This window comes from Podarcis pityusensis (genome assembly GCF_964106645.2).
Source record: "Podarcis pityusensis genome assembly, chromosome: 4".
Taxonomy (NCBI): Eukaryota; Metazoa; Chordata; class Lepidosauria; order Squamata; family Lacertidae; genus Podarcis; species Podarcis pityusensis.
This window is the reverse complement of record NC_138027.1, coordinates 33,908,709-33,926,561: the sequence shown is the minus strand read 5'-3', so window position 1 is coordinate 33,926,561 and position 17,853 is coordinate 33,908,709. Positions and strand designations below refer to the sequence as shown.

Here is a 17,853-nt window from a genome sequence, read left to right as displayed (position 1 = left end):
TAATTGTGACTTCTGCACTTTTATGGCTTTTTAATGCTTGGCATTGTGTTTCAATCTGCTATTGTCCACGGACCGATGTAATAAATGCCATTCATTCATTCAAAGCATCAGGGGTGGACCTTGGTATTATGTGTGAGGCCAAATGTTGATGACCCCCCCCCATACACACCTCCAATAAGGATGGTAATGGGCTTTGGGAAGGAGACACAAGGCTCTGGCAGAGTTCTACAGCCCTCCTACCTCCTTCCCAAAGCTGGGAAAACACTAACTAGGCTTTGAGAAGGAGGCAGGGGACCTCTAGGACTCAGACACAGCCTCACACCTCCTTCCCAAAGCCCAGTGCCTCACTTGCCCAGCTTTGGGAAGGAAGGAGGTGGGAAGGAACTCCCTTCACCCCTGCACCCGGGGGGGGGGGAGGCAAATCGTGTTGCCCTAAATCCACCTCTAGGCATTGGGGTGTTTACTGCTAGGAGAGGACTTGTCCTTTGAAGAATGAACACAGGTGTGCTTACCTGTTATGCGTTGCTCTTTGTTTAGGTCTATTTGCAACCACTGATACTCATCATTGGTAAAAGCTGCCCAAGAGTGTCCAGGCCTTTTCAACCTGGCTCTTTCTGGCCTCCAGGTGCTGGGCTGCCCCACTTGCTCAGGCCATTCTAGAAATGACGATGCATTAATCTGCGAATCAGCAATGACTCCAGACTCCATTCCCAGTGTCCCGTAGCAACCTAAACATACAAAGCGTCCAAGAGATGGTGCAACTTTTATAACACAATAAATACTTAAACCCTTCCCAAGGCCTAAAGACAGAACAGGACCTAGATCACAATGAACCTTGTACCATTTAAACAACATATATTGAAATGCAAGTAAGTTGATTATCTCTCATCGAAATGCCTATCTTTGCAGACAATCATTCCAACAAGAGGTTTTTATCTCTACTTTAAGGAAAACCTGGACTTTAGCAACATTCAAAAAAAAGTAGCACAATTTTGGATCTTCCCTCCGGCCACACCTAAAACACTTTGCTCTGGGATGTTTGGTTGAAACCTCTCTTTTGGTGTTTAGTTCTATGGCAGAAACCTTTCAGTTTTGCCATGCATTTGTTCTAACGTAGAGATAAACCTCTACTTGATGCTTGAATAGATATATATTTTCATAAAATTTGTGACCTACTTTTCATTATACAATAATCTCAAAGCAGGGTACAGCAGGTAACACACAACAAATTTAAACAAGAAAACGGTAAAAACAGGTGAGCGCAAAAACACAAGAGTTAAAATAGCTGTTTACAAAGTGCAACAATATTGATTCAGCCAAAAGCCAAGGTGAGAGAGTGAGTCTTCTTCAGTTGGTATTAGAAAGACTTGATGCCAAATATATCTGAGTGGGGAGGGAGTACCACAGTTTTTATCTGAAGCACCACTGCTTTTATAGTATCATTTTTTAAAATGGTTGGTTTTAATTGTTAGCAGCCCTAAGTGGTAAGCACCGGAAGGGCACGATACAAACATTTATCTAATAATAAGAATATTTGATTCTGAAATAGAATGAAAAACTTCACAGATCACTTCAAGGAAGGGGGTGCAGGAGAGTGGGAACGATTATCTCCTTCAATAACTGAGAAGGAAGGCGAGATAGTTCAAGACCAAAGTTGGAAGATCTCCATTTAGCCACGAGTTTATGTTGGCAAGGGATCAGAGAGATACCAGGCTAGATAAGAGTATAGATCCCATTAAACACAAAGGGGCAATATAGAGAAGAAAGGCTTACCACTAGTTTTGAAAGTGAAGAGACCTGAAGACAGTGCTCCTCTGTGTAAAAAACAAACCAAAGACAAAACAAAACTACATCTTTAGTTCCAACAAAATGTAACATTTCCCCTTAATTTCTCTCTGTGTGTGTGTTCTATTACAACATCGTTCAAGGGTGAGGTGCTTCTGTATTATAGCAGTAAACTCACTACTCTTGGCACACTATTCTAATACATGGGATAAAAGCTGCGCAAAAGGTTGATCTAAAAGACTTCACCCTGGGAAAGAGCCAAGCTCAGTGATAGAGCATCTGCCTTGTATCCCCGTCATCTCTAGTTGGGAAGAATCCTGCCCGAAAACCTGAGGAGAGTCTACCAGCCAATATTGAGCTAAATGAACTGATGGTTTGGCCACAAAATTTCCAAGATAAAATAAGAAAAAGCCAAATCGCACAATTTGACATCCAGATTGGCATTTGGAAAATGCGGATATTCAAGAGAAGTCATGCAATATTGTATTAACCCTGAGTAAAAATAATAATATACCACACTAAATCTTAATGCATGACTTGCAAGAAATATGGACAGTGGATAAAATGGTCCATCTATATTTCTCGAAAATCTTTATGGAGTGTGTGAAGGCTTTTTAAATACTGCCCATCTCATATTTTAAGAGTTAAAGAAAAAGAATGACAACAAAAGTTGGCTATGAACAAGCTGCATTCATGATAATCAGCAAGAAAGAGAAGGAATTTCACGAACAAACAATGTTATGGAAAACTGCTTTAAAAAGAGATATTTTCACAACTTTGCAAGAGCAATGTTTCATTACTTATAGGCCAAACTATCTAATAACGCTACCGGAGCACTGCAGCATAATAATTTAACTGATATCCTTGCCTGAACTTAGCCTTCATATTTCAGAACTAAGTGTTTACCTGCAATGATGTTTTAACAATACAGAGAAGTAGCAAATGAAAAGCAAACATATCGACTTACGCTTTTGAAGTGACATTGTTAGCCAGAGAACTTTCATAGTATGGAATGCCTTTGCTGATTACGACATTGATCTGACCTCCTAGGACGTTGGACACCACTCCTGCATGCACCCCAGCCATGCAAATGGAGGAAGACTTAGGAGAGAAGATAGATTACTTACTATCTGATAGCACTTCAACAGTTTTCAGTAGGTTAAGGAAGCTACTGCTAACTATCTGGTACGTATTAAACTTTCCTTTTGCAAAATTCTAAGCACGCAAAAAATACACAGCTCTCCCACTCAATCCAGATATAATTCTGTACCAGAACAGAAATGGCTAACTTGTAGCATTCCGGATGTTGCTGGACTAAAACTCCAGCCATCCCTGAGGACTGATCATTCCAGCTGAGGCATTTGGAGGGCCAATGTTAGCTAGCCTTGGTTAAGAGATATTGTCACTAAAAACCTGTCTACAGCAATGTGCCTTGAGTGCTTAACATATTACAGTGGTACCTCGGGTTAAGAACTTAATTCGTTTTGGAGGTCCATTCTTAACCTGAAACTGTTCTTAACCTGAGGTACCACTTTAGCTAATGGGGCCTCCCGCTGCCGCCGCCACGCAATTTCTGTTCTCATCCTGAAGTAAAGTTCTTAACCTGAGGTACTATTTCTGGGTTAGCGGAGTCTGTAACCTGAAGCGTATGTAACCTGAAGCGTTGGTAACCCGAGGTACCACTGTACATGGGTAGGCAAACTAAGGCCCAGGGGCCGGATCCAGCCCAATCGCCTTCTAAATCCGGCCCGCGGACGGTCTGGGAATCAGCGTGTTTTTACATGAGTAGGATGTGTGCTTTTATTTCAAATGCATCTCTGGGTTCTTTGTGGGGCACAGGAATTCGTTCATTCCCCCCCCCCCCAAAAAAAATATAGCCCAGCCCCCCACAAGGTCTGAGGGACAGTGGACCGGCCCCCTGCTGAAAAAGTTTGCTCACCCCTGACATATTACAAAGCCATAAGCTGAAAACCACAGTTGAATACCCAATTAAAAGTACAAACAACCATTCTGAAGTTTACTTACATCTCTGTAGCCGTGAGGAACAGTCCCAAAAACATCAGTAAAAGGAAGCACACATCCAGCTGGGCAATATTTACTGTAAGAAACAGGAATATAAAAGTAAGATCTGCAAACTACCTTCGATTACAAAACTGGAATTTTTAATAGCCTGTGTGGTGAACTTCCTTCCTTATGAACTGGCATGTCAAACATACTACTACTTCACAAAAGCATGCCAAAATACTTAATATCTGCCAGAGTCAGAAAAATCACATGCCCAAGAGAAGACTTTCATAGCAAAAAATGAGTATGTAGCTAAAAGTGTTGTGGGGTTTATATTTTACGTAGACTTAAGGAAGAATCTGGCTCTATAAAAATTGGGTAATGCATTCTTATTCTATTTTTTTTTTTATACTAAACACATAAAATCTGCACAAATCCTTGTGGGTGTGCATGTACACTTAAATGCCTCTATAGTGCCTTATTGTAAATTGGCTTAGTGCACCTTATGCTTAAATCCTGTAACTCTAAATAAATCCCATTACTTCAGTGGAATTTACAAAGTAATTACATCCAGGTCTGCACAGCATGTGAAAACTGCCAAGCTGCAAAATTTAATCAGGAAAGTTAACTGAGCAAGTTTAGGGATCCATCTACACAAGTCTAGTGATTTAAGGATGTTGTGGGGGAAGGAGACGGGGATATTGCTACACCATGCATAATATTGTACTACTGAAGATGCCGTGCCTTGTTAGATTACTGGCATGAGAGATTACAAACATTTTTAGGTATAAGAAATAAAGACTTACTCAACTGTATGTAAGCACAAATTATATGGGGGGGGGGGGATACATATTAATTTCTAGGTTGACACACTTCAGACCTTGAAAACCGATCATTATGAGACCTAATGCAATCTACCACATTTTAAGGGTTAGTCCATGTACTAATACTCTAAAATAATGGATCACAAGCACTGAAAACATATGCCATAATTTCTATGGTGACTAGGAGTCCGCCTTCTTAATGGACAGCCTGGTATTTCAATAAATAATACTGTCTGGGCCAGTGTCTGCTTTTCTGTAGGTCTGGTTCCAGACGTACAAAGAAGACAGGTGGTGATCTATTTTTACTTAAATTTTTAAAATTAAGTTCCACTGCATGTATTGGAGCTTCAAATGGCCCCTGCAGATGACAGTACATAGTGCCCAAGTGCACCCTTCCTGGGTGTGGAATGTCCATCCTCTGTGAGTTCAGGCCAATATGGGCTGTGTCAATTCTAACCTGGGCTCAGGGCATTTGTTCTGGAGACAACCAGGTACTTGGGATTATGACTGCAGGGAGAGGGCGTCCCTCACAGAAGTAGCTAGGTGAGGTATAGAACACTCCTTCAATTGCTGCCTTCTCCCAAGACCTCTGGATTAATTAAGTAAAATGAACTGGAGAAACTGACATGGAGAAGAATCAGGGTAGGAAATCAATTGGGGTTAAATTCATTGAATATTGGATTGATCTGGGGATGTGTTATAGATCAAGAATTATTATCAAATTATTATCAAAGTATTAAAAAGAGACCAATTCTTACCTGAACTCTGGTTCAGAAAACTGACTTGCAGTGTCTAAACACGTTATTAAATCTAGAAATAAAAACACAGTGAAGAGATTGTTTTTCAAAAAGCAGGATGTCTATAATTAAGGGATGAAAAGTTTGAAGTAAAATTGATCTCCCTGAATCAACTCATCTGCAATTCAATGTAGTATGAGGCACTTGCTGCAGTCTGATAATACATCAACATGAAATAGTTCTTTAGCAGCATAGTAGAGAATTGCACATTTATAATTAGCTAGAGACCTAATAAGATCTATCGGATTATGAAAGTATTCATTTTAAAGGCTCGGGAAAAATCCTGGAGCGAATGTGGCAAACATTAAATTAATCGAGTGAAACGAAAGCATGCTTAAATAGTTTGAAAGAATATACTACCCTTCAGCAGAAATTCCAGGGTAGCTCATAAAAAAGTCAAATGTGTTTAAAAAGCCTGAGAGAATAAGAATAGCCCCACTGACACCTCCAAGCATTGCTGGTGCACGGTGGGTCTTTATGAGGGGGGAGGGAAATACACAAATGGGGCACCACTGCAGTTCATATTATAATCATTACCCACATCTATCCCATACTGAAACCAGCCCAAACAAAGCAACAAAGGGGAGGGAGCACTGTAGTCTCACAGATCAATCCTATGCATCTTTACTTGAAATAAGTCCCATTGAACACAATGGAACATACTCACATACAAGCGATAGATGGGATTGCAGAAATGGAAGAGAATGGGTAGGTCACTAGGCAAAAACTGATGTAGCTGCAATGCAATAGTTGCTATCTGTTAGGAACCCTAGGGACTTTGTCCACTTTCAAAAAAACCCCAGCTCTTTCGTATTTTGCATTGTTTTAAGGTTTTTTATATTCAATTGTGTCTGTATGCATTACAGTATACTGCCTTGATGTTTTATGAGTGGGCCATTTATAAACTTTATTCGAATCCCATATTGTTCTGCACCATATAAACCAAGTTATTATGCATCTTACTCTGTCTAGACGTGGTTTTGTAACCATCCATGCTTAATTCACTTTGAATAATTTATCAGTAATTGGGTAACAGAAAAGTAAGAATGAATTACATGCGGTAAGAAAGCACACTTAGTTGTGTGGAGTGCTTACACAGCACTAGGTAAGAAACATATAAATACCTGTTTTGTCAGTGGTTGAATAGGATGCAAGAAACCCATGTCCATAGAAGTGTATGCCACTCATGAATTGTACTGTAACTTCATTACCCTTTGATTCATTTAAATTCTCCATCTGTAAGCCTAAACCACAGTATTTTCCTGCAAGGGGCAGGAGGAAGACAGTTAATAAGCATTTATCGATTTAGTATGGATTTGCACATTCAGAACGTCTTTGACAGCTCAACAAATTTGTGAATCTATTTCTTACCATCCCCACAGTTTCAAGGCATTAAGAAATCCCAAAGCTAGGGTTTGTTTGAGACTAAACCCATCTCCTAAATCTCCAAAACCACAAATTATCAGGGTGGAATCTGATGCTGAAGGAAATGAGTTCTACTTGTACAGTAGGACTTCTTCCTTTCCACCTTCTATGTGTCTTTCTCAAGAGGTTCCCTGGCCCTTTAGAGCAGATTTTCTTATCATCTTGCAAAGGGGAGGAAGGTGAAATCCTGCTTCACAAGCAAGTCTGTTCTGCTTGTGCACACACAGCACTGGCTACAACCTCCAATTCTGAGAGGAAACCAGGACACAATTATTAAGGAATACTGAAGGAATGGTGCAGAGCAATTTTAGTACACTTCACCATCTCTACAAATGCTACCAAGTATCCAAATAATTACTATCCAGTTTCTTTGTCAAATACATGTACACCAATAGTTTTACATTTTTTCCTATGCATTGTTACTCAGAAGGAATACCCACTGAGTTCAGTGGGACTTATTCCCTGTTAAGCATTAATAGGACTGTAGTGTTAAAACTATCTGTGAAAGAGAAAGGGGTTGGCATGGATTGTGGAGCTGTTCTGAAGAACCAGCCACTCTGGAGTTTCCTTTTTTTTTAAAGTTCCCAGCATCAACAGAGTTGGCTTCAATACTTCATTCAAATGCTGACGCTCTTACACCACAACATATGCTACATCTACCTTTGCTTAAATATTTTAATCCTCCGCCAGCCCATTATCTGCAGTCAACTTACTTCCGCTGACTCTTATTTCTAATACGCAAAACTTACACTGGAAGTTCAAGGGGGGGGGAATGGCTGCCCGTTTTAACCTTACCATTATTTTTTTCCAAAAAGCTCTCTCTCAGCAGAGCAACACACACACACTGCTCAATCTCTTATGCAGCCACACTAGCTGGGAACAGCTGAGAGGTAAAGGGAACAAAAGTAGATAATTTATTTGGGCCAGTGAACTCAACTTGTAAAAGTGTTTAAGCCCTAATCAGGACTGGACGTTCCTTGCCATTTAAGGACCTCATGTTTTCTTCTCTTTTTTACGAGTGAGCTTGGCTTACAGCAAGTCTAAGTTTTCATGCAATATCTAAGTAGAAGAGTCACCAAGCTTGATAAAAGCCTTCACGTTACAGATGTCGTGCAACCACATTCAATCTTCTGTCTAAAAATACACCATCAGAAGAAGTATCTAGGTCATGGGTTTAGAAGGAAGAAAAACAGTGCAACTGATTTTTTTTATATATATAAAAAAATCAACCCAGAAAATGTCAGCTCTGTTGGTATCAATGACATTTTAAGTCTTTATTCCACTCTCCCCTCCCTTTTTTTGGCAGCATACAAAGACGTTCCCAGCACAGACTAAAGGTTTATTAAACGTTTCACAGTCAGAGATACAAAAGTAATAAAAACCACAGGATATTACTGCCACTTCATATATGTCAGATTTACCATCATATTGACAAATTTACAAGAGAAAGAATACGTTTTAAAATCTTAGAAAAATTCAGCTCTGGGAGTGACTTCCTTTGCCCTGCATATAATGTCTGCGCTTCTCAATCCCCATCACCATCTTTCTCTCCCAAAGCCAGGTAACTTTATCACCACTTAGACACAGCTGCGTTTTGGTGCAGAACAAAATAATGCCAGATACGATTAAAAAGGAGACATTTCTCTATTCAGTGCACATTTAAATTTAGAAGACCAGGATCTTTCGACCAAAAAAGAAGTTGGAAAACAAATGTTTGCCCTTGTAAGATTCCTTCAAGCTCCTCTTTGAAAGTTCTAGCTATAACCGTGAGGGCACCATAGCTCATTTGTAGAGTATGTGGTTCAATCCATGGTATTTTTAGATAGGGATTGGAAAGATTCCCATCTGAAACTGTGGAGACCTGCTGCCAATCAGTGATAATTTAGAACTTGATGGAACAATGAGCTGACTCAGTATAAGGCAACTTCCTGTTTCCTATGTTCCTTTATCCTCTTTCCTGATCATTTGAACACCTTAACCCTGAGAAATTAATGATGAGCATATCTCCCCTGAAAGGCCACTCCACACACTTCTCTTTTAGTTGTACAAGAAACATCTTACACATACGTCTAAAAATGTAAAGTGTAGGTGTAAAACGTATGTTTGGAGACACGCTGTCATAATGCTTGTGTTTGCAAGCTCAAGTCTGCCACGTTCATGCTTTGCAGAAGGGCTGGCAAACCTGGTGTTGTCCAAATATTATTGGACTCGATCAGCCCCACCAAGCAAGATATGAATTGTACTCCAGCAACATCTGGAGGGCCCAACTATCCAGGTACACCTATGACTGGCCGCAGCTCCCTCTTGAGAGCGCACCTCTGCAGGTTTCCCTCCATAATGTGTAAAATGGCTCTGATTTAAACAAACCCAGAGTAAGAAAATGTCCAATACTGATTATGACTCATAAAAAAAGCATTAGAATCAAATTAAATTTCTTCTCTCCTCAAGTTTTGGCAGTGGTGTAGCATGGGAGGTGCAGGGGGGGCCGGCCGCAACATCGGGGGGGGGGGCGCGCGCTCGCACTCGCAGTTCTCTGCCCCTACCTGGCTCACTCACTCTCCACGGGTTAGGGGGCGCAAATTACTTGCCTTGCCCCGGGTGCTGACAACCCACGCTACGCCACTGAGTTTTGGGAAGAATGGATCGTGCAAATAATTCAGACATGTTTTTACTAAATAACAAACCAACCATAAAGGAGTATTTTCCCCCTGTTTCGAACAGCATAACAAGAAGAAGTTCTTACCTATTTCTGTCCTTGTGGGTCCAATTCCATTATAAACTCTCACGTAATTAAAATGGCAAGAATCTGAATCGTCAATATCGAAATCCCCAAATTTGAGCTGCACTCTCTGCTCAGGCTTTACTCGAATCTCCCATTCACACACAGTGCTGTTGGGATAGGCGTGCGGGTAGTTAATAGATGTAAAGGTCCCACTTTCAGGACCTAAAACGGTATGTCCACATCCATCACCTACAAAAAACAAAGATTGACCTGTAGTGTGGCTTTCTCATGCATATGCTACTTTTAAATAAAGAATGGGATTCGAACCCACATCTCAGTACCGGCGTTAAAGCTGCAACTCTGTGCAAACTCACCCAGGAGTAAGCCCCACTGAACACAGTAGCTTGCCATGCATGAGCAAACATACGTAGAATTGTGCTGCATAGTAGCATTTCAGAGTTCAGTGCCTTATTTCTGCACTGGCTCTAGGCTTCTTATTTTTCATGTGTAAATTCTACACAAGGGAATATAAATTAGTAAACACATGCAAGTATTCCAGTGTTACCCGCAGGGTATAAAAGCACCCTGAGGAGGGACAAGTATTCTTCTTCTTTTAAAAAAGGCAATTCAGAAGTCCAAGTTTAAATAATATAAATATTCCTTCTCCCCCTTTAATATAAACTTCCTCATGCAATTAATAAATACTCAGGTAACTTCACAGCTGCTGTGGCAATGAGGGGGCTCTGTCAGTATCTTAAGGGCTCTAAGACTCACCACAATGAATCTGGAGCTGCATATGTGGGTCTGCAAAAATGCCCTCTGCCAGCTGTCTGGTGGGATTTCTAGTCCATGAAGTGGTTGGTAAGTCAGTTAAACAACAAGTGGGTGAGAAACCATGCTGAATCCCATTGAACAGGACAAAGAATCCATTTGAAGGCCTATCCCTATAGCAGAGATGGCGGCGACACCCAGTGAAACCTTTCTGAGTTGGCTTAATAATGGTCACTCAAGAAGATCAACTAGCAGTAATCAGTTGGCTAGACATATCATGGATGAGCTTGTTTTAAATAGGTCCAGCCTGCCTTTATTTGTTTGTTTAAATGTTTCATAAACTGCTTAGTGTTTAAGTTGAGACAGTAACCACACCAGGGGAATAAGAGGCAATCTAGTTGCTGTGTTTCCCTGAGTCGCTTTCAGACTCTTTTACTCTTGAATGTCAACAAAATTAATGTGGAAATTTAAACAACCACATATCAGACAACTGACTGGTTGGGGCCTGCAGAGGGAGGCAGGGTGGGTTGTGGAAGAGATTATAAAAGGCATCCTTACAAAACAAGAGGTTGTCACGTTCCTTTTAGTCCTCCACTAAAAAAATGCAATGAATGTCGGTGACCCTTTTATATTGCCTGGACTCAGCAAAGCTGAGGGAATGTCTTTCCACATACAAGATTTTTTATATGGAGTACTGCTTGGGGTTCCTCTTCTTTAGAGTTTAGATTGGCAGAGACCCAGGCAGGATTTTGTAGCCATGACCCTTGGATTTTATTTTCTGCATCCAGATTCTTTTTGGGAGGCGGGGTGGGGGCAGGTGCTAAGCTGTTCTTTCTCTTTTGCTTCAAGATGTAACTGAAAACATTTACCGTATTTTTTGCTCTATAAGACTCACTTTTTCCCTCCTAAAAAGTAAGGGGAAATGTGTGTGCGTCTTATGGAGCGAATGCAGGCTGCACAGCCATCCCAAAAGCCAGAACAGCAAGAGGGATTGCTGCTTTCACTGTGCAGCGATCCCTCTTGCTGTTCTGGCTTCTGAGATTCAGAATATTTTTTTTCTTGTTTTCCTCCTCCAAAAACTAGGTGCGTCTTGTGGTCTGGTGCGTCTTATAGAGCGAAAAATACGGTAATCTGTGTAATGGTCTATTTTGTGGGATTTTGTTGCTATCTGAGCATATTTTGCAGCTGACTTTATTTCTTTAACCAGCACATAGTGCTATACCATTTCCCCTGAAACCAACCTGTTTCAAGCAGGACCTGGCAAGGGGAATGCTTCAGAATGGCTACCAAACACCTCTGTTATGAGTTGGAAAGACTGGATGGAAAAGTGCTTACATTACCCTGTGGGACATGCTCAGGAACACTGCCTGCCAAAAAGATGGGGTTCCTTTGGTTTTAACCTCCATACATTTGGGCTTCTGCATGTGCTATCAAATGTGAGGCTGAAGAAACGCATTGGAAAACTTACAGTTCCATATTCAATTAGTATCTATACTCTATTCCTCCTATTCCCAAATACTATTCACTTCACATAGTAGAAGATACGGCATACACTGTAATTGTCAAAAGGAAGTTCTCTGCAGTTCAAACTGCTTGCTGAGAAGATGTTTATGTCATGTTTATGTCATGAATCAGCAAGCGTTGAATCTGCCACCCTTAAAGAACCCTGTGTCAATTTTGTGACAATGGAAATGTTAAACTCTCATGACTAAATAATCTATAAAGTATCAGAGCATAATATACCATTGATAGTATTCTCACAAGAAAGCTAGCCCGTGCTTTAAAAGGCTCCCTTTAACGTTCTTGGAAAAAACCAAATGCTTGTATTGATTGATTTATTCTGAGATGGCTTCACTGCATAGTTTTGTTGTTCATGCTGGCAGGGAGAAGCACAGGCAGACGAAAAGAAACATGATTTGTTACGAATTATTTCATTAAAAGGGTCTGCATTCCTAGTAACTTATGCATTTCATGCCAATATAGTTTGATCTGAGAAGTTAACGTTTTATTTGATGCCAGAGAGCTCACTAGATAGAAAAAGATTACTTGTCTGTAATTAGCCGTTGTGAATATGACTGCTCACTTAATCACACAACATAACCTTAACGTGATGCTAGCAAAGACTAAAGAACAAGTTTCACATATGACCCTATAAGGCAGTGCTGGACATATGCTTCCACATCAATCCTAAATCTCTAAATGCCAACCAGCCTATTGTAGTAAAAACCAATTTGGCTGGCTTTATAAGAGGATCGGACAAATTCACAGAGGATGAGATTAATAGTGCCTACTAGTTGTGATGGCGTGTTTTACCTCCGCTGACAGAGTCAGTATGTCTGTGTATTCCAGAAGCTGCAACTCACAAGCCCTGTCTGCAGGCTTCCCACAGCCATCTGATTGGCCCCTATGAGAACAGAACGCTGGACCAGGTGAGTTGCACTCTTGATTCATAGTTACAGAAAAGAAACCTCACTGTCTTTAGGAGATACATTCAGCCATAGAGATGGCGAGCTCTTAACTAGAAAGCCTCCAACAAGATGCAAAATACTCTCCCACAAATTATTCAAGATTTGCTAATATCATGAATTTTTTCTGTTATTTATTGGCCGGTTTTAAACTGCAGAGTACCACAGTTCTCATGCACACTCACTTGTGGTTTTTTCCACATAGCAATGCAAACACAAATTCTTTTAAGTTCCCATTGAGGATACCTTGCTGACTGAGAGTGAACTGAGTTGCACTGTGACTCAAAGTTGAAATCCCCTTTGTGCTCATTACCAAATAAGGAAAAGGTGCTCTCAATGCAATCCCTGAAAACAAGGCGCCTGTTATATGGATCCTAACAACCAGAAACACAGCATGAGCAAGCATGCAGACGGTATTTCTTCCCAATACTTCCCACATACAGGTGGGAGAAAAAGCTTCCTCTCTACCTTACTGTAACCAATGAAGACAACAGACCAGAAGATTGTAAGGCAAAAGTTATTTGCTGCATGGCAATGGTGGCAAAGCATTAGAAGAAACCCTTTCACAAAATATTTTTTGTTGCTAGGGTAATACACGTGGCCATATTTTGAACACTGGCAATAGTTTTGCTTATTTACTGTGTACAGTGCTGTAGATTTACTATGCAGCTTGTGTGGTTTAGCCTATGGTTCACGACACATTAAGTTATCAGTTCCTGTTTCTGAACCTCCTTGAGAACAATCAAATTCTAAGGAGCAGAAGGCTTTTCTCATAACTTAGGACACACTCTGCTTTCAACCATTTATTAAAACCATACTGGATTGGCACCATATTAGCTTTGGTGCCATATTAGGTCTCCCTGGCAGCCTTTTGAAAAATGCATATTCCTGTGATTGCAATTTGTTTTAACTATTTTAAATTTCTCAATTTTAAATTGTTATAATGCCCCTGGCGATCTGCTAGTGCAAGGTGGGTAATAATAACACGAATAATTCATTGCTTTATTGCTGGCTGGTTTTTAAAAATGTGCTACTTCTGTGGCAGGGTAAGCTAGAGGCTTTCCCAGCTAGTCACCAGAATCATTTTTCTTGTCATTCATTACTTGCGTATTCCTTTAAATATTGAACCAGACACATCAAAGATTTAGTAAAATAAGATTTAAATCTCATTGTTGACACTTGACAGATACTCTATATAATTTTCAATTTAGGAGGGGACAAGCTGGCAGAGGTATACTGCCCAATGTAGGGTGCGGACAACGGTTCAACAAGCTAGCTTTGTAAAATCCATGGTTTGAAGTTGACTTGCTTAGCAATTAATCATTTGCCTTTTATTTCAACCAGGATTCTTTGCCCGCATGTAAAACTAAGGCAAAGTGCTTTGAAACTCTTCCACTGAGCACCAATGGAAGCACTGCAAAAACCCATAGCCCAACTGGGCAGGTGAGGGAAAGGGGGGAGTGCAGCCTGGTGTATTCCTCAAGTTCACTGAGGCATAGCTACATAGCAAACTATGGTGAAAACCACCCCAGTGAATGAACCCACAATGTAGAGCTGCTTCACCTTCCTGGCAAAGGCATTTTGGCCTGTCCCTGGTGATAGTTCAGAAGTTCAGTTTGAAGTTTAAAACAATATCTGGTATCCATCTGTCATATCAGCTGGCATGAATTAAGAGGCGCCCCAAGATATGCAAGTGCAGCAATAGCTGCTGGATATTTTGAAGAGCAATACAGATGGCCAAGACCCATCTGGTTTTACGATGGCTGATCTTGGCTTGAGATCCGTGGAACGCTTGCATCCTCTGCTCACCAAACTTACATAAGGGTTCAAACCAGACTACTATTGACTGAAGAAAAATGCACGAAGTGGATTATTATTTTTTTCAGATGATCTTCTAACCAATATCTAAGGATGGAGCACAGATTTTGCAGTTTCCCATAAAGCTTCTGCATCAACAAAAACTGGAACGTTCCTGGAGTTAATATAGAGTTGAACCAATGATGGTCTGTGAATGCGCTTCAGGGAAGCTTCCAGCATATTTAAATAAGTGATTATAAACAGAAACAAATCTGAACCTGTATTACCATTTTTTAAAAAAGCATGTTTTTGAAAAATGGAATCAGACTAGATCTGGAAATGCTCTATTAAAACTTTATGGGAGTTAAAAAAAATAAATCTTATACCTACCAAAAATGTCAAGTAAAGCTGTGCTCTTGTGGTGAAATATTGGGGAAAGGTGGCAGACCTGAGTGTATTCAGAAGAACATAAGAAAAGCCCCAAAGGTGATCTAAGTCCAGCATCCAGGTGCCCATAGAAAATCTGCAAGCAGGACCCAAATGCAACAGCATTCTTCCCACTTGCAGTTCCAAGTAACTAGTAAAACACGATGCATGCCATCTTATTGGAGGTAGAGCATAGCCATCATGGATTTTATCCTTTTTGAGGTGACCAAAACCATACACAGTATTTAAAGTGCTGTCACACCGTATCATGGCACTATGATACAGTGATACCTTGGTTCTCAAACTTAATCCGTTCTGGAAGTCCTTTCCAAAACCAAAGCGTTCCAAAACCAAGGCACGCTTTCCCATAGAAAGTAATGCAAAATGGATTAATCCGCTCCAGACTTTTAAAAACAACCCCTAAAACAGCAATTTAACATGAATTTTACTATCTAACGAGACCATTGATCCATAAAATGAAAGCAATAAACAATGTACTGCAGCCACACAATCAATCAAGGTTCCAAGGCGTTTGAGAACCAAGGTGTTTGAGAACCAAGGTACCACTGTACTGGCAATTTTGTTTCCAACGCGTCCTAATATTCCCTGGAATTTGCCTTTTTCACAGCTGCCACACACTGACTAGACATCATCACTTGAGCTATCCACTACTAACCCAAGGTCTCACTCCTAATCTGTCATCACCATTTCACAACCCATTCACTTATATGTGAAATTAGGAAGAAAATTGTTCCAGTGTACTTCTCCTTACACTTCTTAAGTAATTTGCCATTTTAATACCAGTTCTCCCAACTTGGACAGATCCTTTTTGGGCTCCTTTTTGTTTTAAGCATAAAATAGTTCGGAAACTTAATTGGATATAGTGGGGGAAAGAGAACATATGTCCCAATCCCAATCCACTTCCATGGCAAAATTCAAGTATTTGTCATTGTGTAATGCAGCAAGAACAAGTCATTGAAATTTTTTTTTAAAGTATGAAGCCCATTACATATTGCATACTAAAAGCAAAACAAAAAAGTCCCAAATGATGTTGTTGGATAGAAATGTTGCATTACAAAATAAAAACTAAAATAAAGTTTAAGAAGACTCATTGAGTGTTCTCTGGATTATGGGCTACATACAAAGCATACACCAACACTGTCAATGCAAAGCTATAATACACATTGTCATAGTTTTGCACAGTGTATCTGTCACAAGTATTTTTAAAGCCACGTGTTTTGTATCTGCTTTGTTCTTGCCAGTCAGTATTAGATTTAACAACTAGGTACTCCTCAGATCCTCACAATAGCTAAATGCCTATTCAAAAGAAGACATTCCAACTATGATCCATAGAGGAATTTGACTGCAATTATACCAGCTTTTTCCAAGTCATGAAGTACACTGAGAAATAGCTGTAAGTACATTAAATGGCATCTCAAATGTGGATTTCAGTCCAACTCCACAAGGCCATTAGTAAAACAACCACCCCAAACCTGCATAATTATAAGCAAGATGGGTCTTTGAAATTTTATTTATGTATTTATTACATCAAATTTACAACCTTTCCTTCCTCCCCAAAAGGATGCCTCATAATAATAATAAAAATTGTATTGTGATCCACATTCACATTCTGATTTTCAGCTGCCACACATTGTCAAATGTGATTATTTTTCTTTAAATGTTTGTTTATAACAGTTTAGGAAACAGTTTGGCTTCCAGCTTTTAACAGACAGCTTTTCTAGAAGTGTCTGTTAATGAGAAATGTGAATGCACATGACAGCTGAGTACAGATATGGATATGAATACACAAAATCTGTCAGGCAATCTGCAGCAAGTCCTTACAGAGTTAAGATTCACAGAAGGTTCATGAATGCTTTCAAACTGATGAAAGACTGATAGCTTTGCCTATTTTCTTACACTGAATAGAAAGAAGGTAGATTTTCCTTTTTGTAGATTTATACTGCATAACACACACTAGGTTTGTCAAATCACAACCATTATCTCCTCTTCCTCTAGCACTTTCTCTCGGGAATTAGTAAAATGTGGGATCTACTTGCAAGCAATGAGCTTAGGGTCAGCCTGCAAAAACTCCTTTTCAGGAAAACTAGACAAGTTTTTCATCAATTTGGGTTTAAGATTGTGGGGAAGAGATTGGAACCAAAATTAAGAGCACAACCCTAATCACGCCTTTTCAGAAGCAAGTCTTATTTAATGGGGCTTACTCCCAGGTAGGTAGAGGTAGACTGCTGCCTAAGTCACCAGCTGCCACAAATGAGAAGGCACTACAGGTGAATGAAAAAGCTGCTTCTGTAGGTTGGCATCTTACCACCAGCCAGGCCCTGATTCCAGCTGCAGCTCCTTCTTCCCACTTCCTCTGGAACAAAGAGCCTGAAAAACATGAACTATTCCAGGGACTCACAACAGTGCCATGAACATTTCCCTAATATGTTGCATTCTTTTGTAGAGTTCCATTGTAAACAATACTGGCTGAAAAGCAGAGCTGGGCAAAAATGGCCTCTCAAAATTCTCCATCCTAATTGGAGGTGGAGAAATTAAGATTACCTTTCTCTGAATATTCCCAACAGATATTTTTCTGTTTCTTGGAGGTGGGGCCTCCCACTATCAACAACTGTATCAAATGCCTGACTACCATTTTGCAGCTCCCATAATGCCCCCAAGCTAGCATCATTCCAGGACACTGGTAGGCAGAAAGAATGGTGGCAACCACAAAAAATGGCTGAGAATATTCCAAGAACATTCTACAAAATGGCTACCTTTTTCAGGGAGTGGGAAAAGTAAGTGATCAGAAATTATTTCAGGGGGGAAAACCCTTAAAT

At 40.2% G+C, this 17,853-nt stretch overlaps 1 protein-coding gene across 3 annotated transcripts in view; it reads right to left on the bottom strand.

The window, feature by feature from the left end:
- Nucleotides 1-17,853, bottom strand: part of DCBLD2 (discoidin, CUB and LCCL domain containing 2) — a 36,077-nt gene that overhangs the window by 12,779 nt on the left and 5,445 nt on the right. For 2 of the 3 annotated variants that reach the window (XM_081002697.1, XM_081002696.1), the window contains exons 2-8: nucleotides 9,579-9,806; nucleotides 6,535-6,672; nucleotides 5,372-5,423; nucleotides 3,811-3,883; nucleotides 2,753-2,886; nucleotides 1,774-1,814; nucleotides 513-728 (exon numbers count right to left, since the gene is read on the bottom strand). In XM_081002697.1, coding sequence (XP_080858823.1) covers nucleotides 513-728; nucleotides 1,774-1,814; nucleotides 2,753-2,886; nucleotides 3,811-3,883; nucleotides 5,372-5,423; nucleotides 6,535-6,672; nucleotides 9,579-9,806 — 882 coding nt within the window. Of the gene's footprint in view, nucleotides 1-512; nucleotides 729-1,773; nucleotides 1,815-2,752; nucleotides 2,887-3,810; nucleotides 3,884-5,371; nucleotides 5,424-6,534; nucleotides 6,673-9,578; nucleotides 9,807-10,331; nucleotides 10,369-17,853 lie in introns of those variants that run through there. The other variant, XM_081002698.1, reaches the window with a different exon arrangement.